This window comes from Leptonychotes weddellii, chromosome 1 (assembly GCF_054177405.1).
Source record: "Leptonychotes weddellii isolate Sample4059 chromosome 1, ASM5417740v2, whole genome shotgun sequence".
Lineage (NCBI taxonomy): Eukaryota > Metazoa > Chordata > Mammalia > Carnivora > Phocidae > Leptonychotes > Leptonychotes weddellii.
In genome coordinates this window covers 130944343-130953965 of record NC_138369.1, presented here as the reverse complement: position 1 = coordinate 130953965, position 9623 = coordinate 130944343, and the positions used below count along the sequence as shown (strand labels likewise).

The following is a 9623-nucleotide window of genomic DNA, read 5'->3' as shown; positions in this document are numbered from 1 at the left end:
ATTTCTATGGTTTCTAAGATGACAAATCTGTAACTCACTTCAAGTGAAAGCTATTATTTAGCATATACACATAATGAAAACAAATGAATATGACTTGGCTCAAATATCTCATAACTCGACCTAAGACATTTTTCTTGATTTAATTTATAAAAAAACCCCAAAAGTAAACTGAAAATGGCATTAAAAGGTTTGGATTACTTCTCAAAGTCAAATTTGTTAAACCTTATAACAGCTGGTTATTAAAGAATGATGGGAAGAAAATATCTGCATCTTTTTAAAATAGGAAAAGTTACCAGTCTATTCTAGGGAGTTAATCATCTTTAGGGCTCTTGTAACCCCTAAAAGTTTATGGCTATAAATTCTCTTCAGTTGAATCTTTTCAAGGTCTTTTTTAATCAAGTAGAATGAATACACACTTGCAAGTAAAAGACTGTTTGACACTCTCTTGTACATTTCAAATCCACAGGAAACAAGAGATCAAAATCTAAAAAGTAACAATAAAATAGGCAGAACTCACTTCCTTATTAGCTCAAGACATATTTCTGTGGAAAATACCACAAACTCCATGTTGACTATTCTAAATATAAATGATGACTAAATAATATGACACTTCTGTTTAGCATTAACACCCCACTACAGAAAATTATTTTAAAAGTGCTCATATACCTTGCTCTGCTAGCAGGGCCTTGAGCTCTCCCAACAAATACTTTATAGTTCTGGCTTTTTCGGCACTCTGGTTCACATTTTTTGCCTTCTGCACATCCTTTATTCTTGAATCTTGCATGTGTATGTTTAAATCCTTTCCTTCACTTGTGACTTCTCCAATTTGTTCTTTGGCACATTTGTCTTCGTTACTGGACAGGAAAGCTGGCGGCAACAGAGTGGGGCTTCGGCGAATCTGACTGTCCGGATGAGAATGCAAGAGATTCACATGTGTTTGAATACACTTTAGTAGGTCTGGTTCCTTAGGAACTCCTTGCTGTGGCAGAATTCCATTAATAAGACCCAGCTGCTGAAATGGTGGAACAGTTGATTTGTCCGTTTTAGGCAGGCTACATGGAACGCCAAGACCAGTACTGAAGGAATTCTGTAGAACATCAGCACAGTTCACAGAAACTGTTTTACTTTGTGATGCAAACTGGTTGTCACCATCAGTTTGAACCTCCTACAGACAGAAAAAAACAAGTTAAGCCTTCAAAAATATGAGCATTGACTTGTAGGCATTAACTATAATAAACTCAAATCAGAAATATTAGAAAATGACTTTTGCAGGATGGAGTTATAGCTTACCAGTGAGTAAGCTGGATTTCCCTTGAGCACGATATTCTAGTTTTTTTAAAGCTTATTAATTAGTTCACTCTGCAATATGGGAACATTATAAAGCCATGACTAAAATAAACTGTTTGCAAATATCACACATGGTTTAAAGGCATCAAAAATCAGTCCACCTTGGGACTAAAACAAACTTCCACTTTGGGAAATTGCATTGCAAGAAAATAAGCTCAAACATACGAAAAGCTTTTGCACAAATATGTTTACAGAAACGTTATGGTAGTAAAAAACTGTTACTTAAATGTCCTATCATAGGGGAGTAGTTATGTGGACTATAGTATATCCAGTAAATAGAGTATTAACATATTAAAAATTTACAAAAGGTATACGTTAATTGAGAAACATGTTTACAATAAAATGCTAAGTAAAAAAGGTAGTATATAAAACTGTATAATTTAATTATGACTATATATATATATTTAAAGATTTTATTTATTTGACAGAGAGAGAGCACACAAACAGGGGGAGCTGCAGAGGGAGAGGGAGAAGCAGGTTCCCTACTGAGCAGGAAGCCCGACATGGGGCAAGATCCCAGGACCGTGGGATCATAACCTGAGCTGAAGGCAGGTGCTTAACCAACTGAGCCACCCCAGTGCCCTTATGACTATATTTTTAAAAGAAAGCAAACTTAAATAAAAACCGGAGAATTAAATGATTGGCAAGCGCTCTATCAGTATGTTAACAGCAAATGTGCTTAAGTAGTAGGTATGGGTGATTTCTTTTTTCTGATAATCTCTTTCCTCCTCCCCCCCTTATCATCATCCTTAATGAATGGGTAAAACTTTTCTAGTAAAAAATAATTTGAAAAAACAATGCATTATCAATCAGTAAACTCAATTTTTTCTCTTAAGGTGACAATTTCTCAAAGCAAATAACTACTTGTATAATGTATAAACTGTACCCACAGAATGAACCACTGGAGGGCAGGATGGATGCTGAAGTAACTGGACTGGGGTGGAGGTAGATAAGCCATAACTAGAATGTACAGTTGCCTGAGATTCTAAAAGGTAAGAGGAGAAAAAGTTATCACATCTCATACTGCTTTTACAATAAGTAGGTAACGTAATTAGAGTTTATATTCATGCTTTTTAAAATATCATTCATACTAACCAGAATCAGACATGGTCTGGCAAGGTATAGTAGGAATTCCATTAGGGTTGTTCTTTGAAGCCAAATTATTCATCAGTGACATCTGAGTCTGCACATGCTCACAGAGGGCTTGGTATATTATGGGTGAATACATTCTATAATGATCTTGCAATGACCAATTCTGTGGTATATCTGATGAGTCTCTCTCACTTCCAGCAGAAGCTTCATTAGGTATATGCTTCTTATTATCTGAAGATACCAATATGGAAGAAGGGAAAACAAATTCTTGAAATATGATTCTTCAAAAACTTTTACCAGGGGCGCCTGGGTGGCTCAGTTGGTTAAGCGACTGCCTTCGGCTCAGGTCATGATCCTGGAGTCCCGGGATCGAGTCCCCCATCGGGCTCCCTGCTCGGCAGGGAGTCTGCTTCTCCCTCTGACCCTCCTCCCTCTCATGCTCTCTGTCTCTCATTCTCTCTGTCTCAAATAAATAAATAAAATCTTAAAAAAAAAAAAAAAAAACTTTTACCATAAAATATTAGGGAAGAAAAGACTCTCAGAAATAGCTCAATTTATCATCTACTTTATAGAAGGGCTTTACCACTATCACCCCCTAAAGAAAATCACCTCAAATTGTCTTTTAAAAGTAGTTAATGAATGTGTACATTCTCCAGTCAAAAATTATTTTTACCACATCTTTAAAATCTCTATTAAATGGTATCTGTAAACTCCTACAATTACAAGACCCCTCTTTATGGGTGTTATTTCTAAAATCTAATAAAACTCTTTCACCTTGCTCCTTGTCCAGTTCATGCTCTCAGGGGAAAATAGAGTAAGAGAGACAGGAAACCCTGTAACAATTCTGATACTTGGACCATTAAAAAAAAAATCAGAGCTTTGAGAGCAAGAATAAAAGTGTACTTAATCTACACGCTGGGCCCTCAGACAAAATCCTAAACCTGGCATTTAAAGTTGAGTAATAAACCTACTTACAACATATACACATAAAATGACTTTAAAACAGTTATCTATAAGTATGCACATGAAACACAACCAATTTGTGGTTATTTATGGAATTAAGTGGCAAGGAGAACAAAGATAACTCTATATATACCTCATAAATGTCATTCTGAGTTTGAACCTTCTTCTACAAAATCCAGTCTGTCACTTTTTCTACTTTTCTTCTTGGGAAAGTGATGGTAAACAAAGTAACTACCCAGTAGTTAGAAGCAGAATAGAGAAAGAGAAGCATAAGCACACACATACACACCTGAATAACCCACATATTAAAATGAAAGACCAACTGCATACTCCCAATAATTTATCAAAACCCTCAGAATTAAAGATTATATATATATTTTAAGATTTTATTTATTTATTTATTTTTTAAATAGAATTTTTTTTTTTAATTTATTTATTTGAGACAGAGAGATACAGAGAGACAGAGAGAAGAGTAGGAGCAGTGGGGAGAGGCAGAGGGAGAGGGAGAAGCAGACTCCCCTCTGAGCAGGGAGCCTGATGCGGGGCTCGATCCCAGGACCTGGAGATCATGACCTGAGCCGAAGGCAGACGCTTAACGACTGAGCCACCCAGGCGCCCCAGATTTTATTTATTTTTAAAGTAATCTCTACACCCAACATGGGCTCGAACTCACAATCCCAAGATCAAGAGTCACACCCCCAAAGATCATATTTAAACAAAAAAGAGAAAAAAATACTTACAAATTTCCTTCCGGACTCCTGAAGGAACATGTTTTTCATGTCCTTTCTTTTTAGCTCCAAATCTTTTGCCTTCTAAGGATCTGGGACTATATCTATTTTCTGAATATGCTATTTCTGAACCTATTAATAATTAAAACAAAAATTCATTTGCATTAAGAGAATTATTTGAGAAAAGGTGATTAGCAAAGAGGTATTTAAAAAATTAAAAAACCTGAATCTTCATTTCTCAAAATGTCCTGCAGCAAAGAAGCACAACCATCAAGCCCTTGTACAGTTTCAGTCTGTAAGGAGAAAGCCATTTAGAAATGCATAGACAAAATTTTAGTGCAGAGGAAAAAAAAAATAAATTATGTAGTTTTAAAATTTCTTTTTTCAGAAGCAATTTATTATTGGCAGAAATATTTTAAAGCGAAAAGCCTTCAATACTTTACCTCTGAATTTTTATTCCCAATTCTTAGTTTTTAACCTGAAAATTAATTATAATAGTGTATATTGTATCTATTCAGTTTAATCTTACCTGACTTTCTGAATCAGAATGGATAGCATAGCCAGAATCTGCATTAAAACGTGATATCTTTCTTAAATGGGTCCTAGAAAACAAGTTCGTTAATATTTTCACAAATACTACAAATTTTTTTTTCCAAAATATATTAATAAGTAGTCATTTTCTTCCCAGCAAAGGTTGGATAAGAAAGCTTGTCCATAAAATGGACTTAAATAGGATTTTATAAAGATTATAAGGGCTGTTAAACACTAAAATGATCAACATGAGTAGATATGGAAGGTTCCTCCTGAGTCTGTGAAGGTAGAGACCCACCTAGTTTTCTGGGGTAGGCAAAATTTAGTGCAGCCCAAAGACCTGAAATGTTTCTTGAGATTTTCTGAAGTTGTAAACTTCTTTAAATACTTACCCTTTCTTTCCATTTGTTAATTTAGCAGGTCCAGTGTGTTTTCCTGAAGATAACACCTATGATATAATGCATTATATTATAGTAAATATACAAATATTGTTCTATTATATTCTCAGTAGGCTGTCTTGACAAAACCTGAAATGTTGTTTCCTTTCTTTTTGTGGTAAAAACATGACATAAAATTTACCATTGTAGCCATTTTTTAGTGTACAGTTCTGTGACATTAAATAAATTCACACTGTGTAACCAACACTACCATCCATCTCCAGAATCTTCTCATCTTGCCAAACTGAAATTCCGTACCCATTAAACATTAACTTCCCACCCACTCTTGCCCCCAGCCCTGGGCAACCACCCTTCTAATTTCTGTCTCTATGAATTTCACTACTCTAGGAAGCTCATATAAGTGGAATCATACAGTATTTTTCCTTTTGTGACTAGCTTATTTCACTTCACCTAATGTCTTGTAGCAAGTGTCAAAATTTCCTTCCTTTTTAAGGCTGAATAATATTCCATTTGATGTATATAGCATCTTATTAATTTTTTATTAATGTGATATATCCTATAAATCCATAATTAAAATTGAACTCTTATTAATAGTTTGTTCTACATAAAATGTCAAGCAAACAGCACATATATTTGTTCCTTCTATCTGTGTAAGCTGAAAATGAAACTGAGGTATTATTTTAACCAGAAGTATCTACTAGAGTTAAGTTTGGACTATATTCAATCTGAGCATGTCCTACATTCCCCAAGTCTTCAAAACATAAAGTTAATTCAACATACAGCATAGAGTTCATAACTCTGATTCTATTTATCCACATTATTCAGAATGCCTGACAAGACCAGCCCATGAAAACTCATTATCCAAATTTCATTCTCTTACTTTCTTCTCGAACTCATATAACAATATTTTTAAAACAATTTTATTTTTATTATTTTTAAATATTAATAACAATTTGAATTATTATTATTAAAAGTAAAATAAGTGGGCTACCTTTTGTGTACAAGAAAAAAATGCACTTGCTTTAACGTGCATCCACTATCTTGAAAGTTAGGCAAGTAAAAGTTCATTGTGTTTGCCTCTGGGGAGAGAAAATGAGAATCTGGGGGACAGAGCAAGAAGGGAGACTTTCCATGGTATACCTTCTTATATCTTAATAACAGATAACTATAATCTCTATTTAAAATATAATTTAAAAAGGATTTTATTTATTTGCCAGAGGGAGAGAGCGAGTACAAGTAGGGGGAGTGACAGGCAGAGGGAGAGCAGGTTCCCCGCTGAGCAAGAAGCCCGATGCAGGGCTCGATCCCAGGACCCTGGGATCATGACCTGAGCTGAAGGCAGACGCTTAACTGACTGAGCCACCCAGGTGTCCCTAAAATAGAATTTTTAAAGGACAAGTTAAATTCCCTATTCACTCCCTCATTTCACCCTTCAGAAGTAGTCACCACTGTTGGCAGTTACATTTATGGTTTCTCTTGACATGTTACATATTTCATCCCAAGATAGCTTTCAGCAGTAACTATTAAACTATCTGGAGTTATATGCAACAGAGAGCACATTTTAAAAACTGGGTTAATAGAGTTACACTTCTCCTTGAGATAACCCGGGAGATGATGGAGTCATAAGGCCAGCAATGAGAACCAACGCCGTAGGAAATAAGACCCTATGTAGTGTTGCTCTGTTGGTCCCTGCATGACATCCTTAGGGTCTTTCCCGTTGGTACGTACGTATGTTGGTGTTCTGGCCAGAATCATAATAAAATTCCAAACCATGGTACTGCTATGTTCTAGACCAAGTCTAAAAACAACTACCACAATTATTTTATTTCAAAATTTTTAAAAAAGTATACAGAGGTAAACACATGGCATAATTGTACGATAACGTATTTCTCTAAAAAATATACATGAGGTTATATTACAGAAAACAAGGTAATGAAAATTACCCAGGATAAAAGCAACAGTAACTATAATAATGGCACATTTCCATCAAAACTTTTTTTTGTAATTTTTATTTTGAAATAACAGTACAAAGAATTTCTGTATACCTTTACCCAGATTCCCCAACTGTTGATATTTCACTGTATCTTCCATGTTCTCTCAAAATATATATAAACACAATATATACAATACAAAAAATATATACAAATAGTATTATTGTTTTTCTGAACCATTTCAGGGTAAGTTGCAGGTATGATATTAAATATTTATTCCTAAATACTTCCCAAGAACACGGTCACTTATATAACCACAATATAATTATCAAAACCAGAAAATTAACACTGATACTGTATTATAAATTACATACCTTACTCACATTTTGCTGATTATTCCAATACTGTTCTTTATAAAAAATAATGCTAGTACATGTGCAATGCAGGATCATATGTTGCACTGAATTGTCACACCTCACTAGTCTCCTTTCATCTGGAATAGTTCCTCGGGTTATCACTCACTGGCTTTTATAAGCTTCACATCTTAAAAATGCAAGCCAGTTATGTTGTAGAATGTCCCTCCGGACATTTAGACTTGTCTGATTTTCCCTCATGATTAGATTGAGGTTGTACATTTTTGGCAGAAATACCACAAAAGGGAAGTTTTGTCTGTCTTAATATGAGTAAGCACATGGTATCAATTTTCCCATTATAGGTGATGTAAACTTTGATTATTTAAGATGGTGTCTGCCTGGTTTTTCACTGTAAGGTTACTATTTTTACCTTTGTATTAAGCATTTAATGGGCAGATACTTTGAGATTATGCAGACTTCCTATTCATTAGACTTTCACCCAGTAGTTTTAGCACCCATTGATGATTCTTGCCTTAATCCACTTGTTTGTGAAATGGTGACTTGTCTAACTTACATCATTCCTTCTACATTTATTAGTTGGCATTCAACTCTAAGTAAGCACTTTTCCTTGTTTGTAAGTATGGACTCATTCTTATTTTATTCAATGGGTTATGATCCATTATCATTATTTAAAATATTTTGATGCTCCATTGTCCCAGATTCTGTCAGTGGTAGTCTTTTCAAACTGGCTCTTGTATCATTTTAATATGTCCCCACTATTTTTTGAGTAATTCCTTACTTTCTGCAACAAGGTGCTCTGGGTTCATCCTTTGGTTTTGTTTTTTCATCATAGTAAGAACACTTAACATGAGCTCTATTTTCTTCACAAATTTTTAAGTGCACAATACCATATAGTTAACTACATGCATGATGTTGTACAGCAGATCTCTAGAACTTATTTATCTTGCATAACTGAAACTTTATATCCATTGAACAGCAACTCCCCAAATCCCCCCACCTCCAGCCTCTGGCATCTGCCATTCTGCTCTCTGCTTCTATGGATTATGACTATCTTAGATCCCTTATATTAATGGAATAATGCAGTATCTGCCCTTTTGACTGGCTTATTTCACTTAGTATAATATCCTTAAGATTCATCCCTGTTGCATATGGCAGGATTTTTCTTTTTCTTTTTTTTTTTTAAAGATTTATTTATTTATTTGAGAAAGCGAGAATGAGAGAGAGTACATGAGAGGGGGGAGGGTCAGAGGGAGAAGCAGGCTCCTCGCCGAGCAGGGAGCCCGATGCGGGACTCGATCCCGGGACTCCAGGATCATGACCTGAGCCGAAGGCAGTTGCTTAACCAACTGAGCCACCCAGGTGCCCAGGATTTTTCTTTTTTTAAGGCTGAATAATATTCCATTGTGTCCATTCATCCATCAGTAGACATTTAGGTTCCTTCCACATCTTGGCTACCATGAATAATGCTGCAATGAACACAGAAGTGCAAATATCTCCTTAAAATTGTATTCTTTTGTATAAAAACCCCGGAGTAGAATTTCTAGATCGTATAAGAGGTCTATTTTTAACTTTTTGAGGAAACGTTATGCTATTTGTTATAGCAGCTGCACCATTTTACATTTTCACCAACAGTTTATAAGTGTTCCAATTTCTCCATATCCTTGCCAATGAGAATTGCCATCCTAAAAGGTGTGAGGTGTTATCTCATTGTGGCTTTGATTTGCATTTCCCTAATGACTAGTAATGTTGAGCATCTTTTCATGTGCTTACTTATACATCTTCTTTGGAGAAATGTCTATTCAAGTCCTTTGCTCATTTTTTAATCAGGTTATTTGGTTTTTTGCTATTGAGTTGTAGGAGTTCCTGATATATTTTGAATATTAACCCTTTAGTAGACAGACGGTTTACAAATCTTTTTTTCCACTCCGTAAGTTGCCTTTTCACTCTGTTGTTTCCTTTACTCTGCAGATGCTTTTTATTTTGATGTATCCAGGCTCATCTTATAATTTTCCTGCTTCAGCTGTGGAGTTGACCATTCCTCCATGAAGTCATGGTTCCTTTTAGTGGACGATGGTATTTAGAAACCAAGATCTAGGCACTAGATATTGCTACTGGGTGTTCTAATCTTTTTTCATATCAATTATTTACTTAGTCATAATGACTAGCTAGTTACAAAAGAGTAAATCTTACGGTTTTATTTTTAAATCTGTTTCCATATTAGCATACCTTCAAATTTTCTTTTAATGGTTGTACAGTATT

General features: G+C 35.0%; 1 protein-coding gene across 3 annotated transcripts in view; it reads right to left on the bottom strand.

Annotated features, from left to right (window-relative positions):
• CCDC14 (coiled-coil domain containing 14) overlaps positions 1-9623 on the bottom strand; it is a 41106-nt gene that overhangs the window by 28781 nt on the left and 2702 nt on the right. For all 3 annotated transcript variants that reach the window (XM_081832604.1, XM_031032265.2, XM_081832598.1), the window contains 7 exons: positions 5054-5109; positions 4660-4732; positions 4354-4423; positions 4143-4262; positions 2443-2670; positions 2238-2332; positions 667-1165 (listed from right to left, as the gene is read on the bottom strand). In XM_081832604.1, the coding sequence (XP_081688730.1) occupies positions 667-1165; positions 2238-2332; positions 2443-2670; positions 4143-4262; positions 4354-4423; positions 4660-4732; positions 5054-5109 (1141 nt within the window). The remainder of the gene's footprint in view (positions 1-666; positions 1166-2237; positions 2333-2442; positions 2671-4142; positions 4263-4353; positions 4424-4659; positions 4733-5053; positions 5110-9623) is intronic.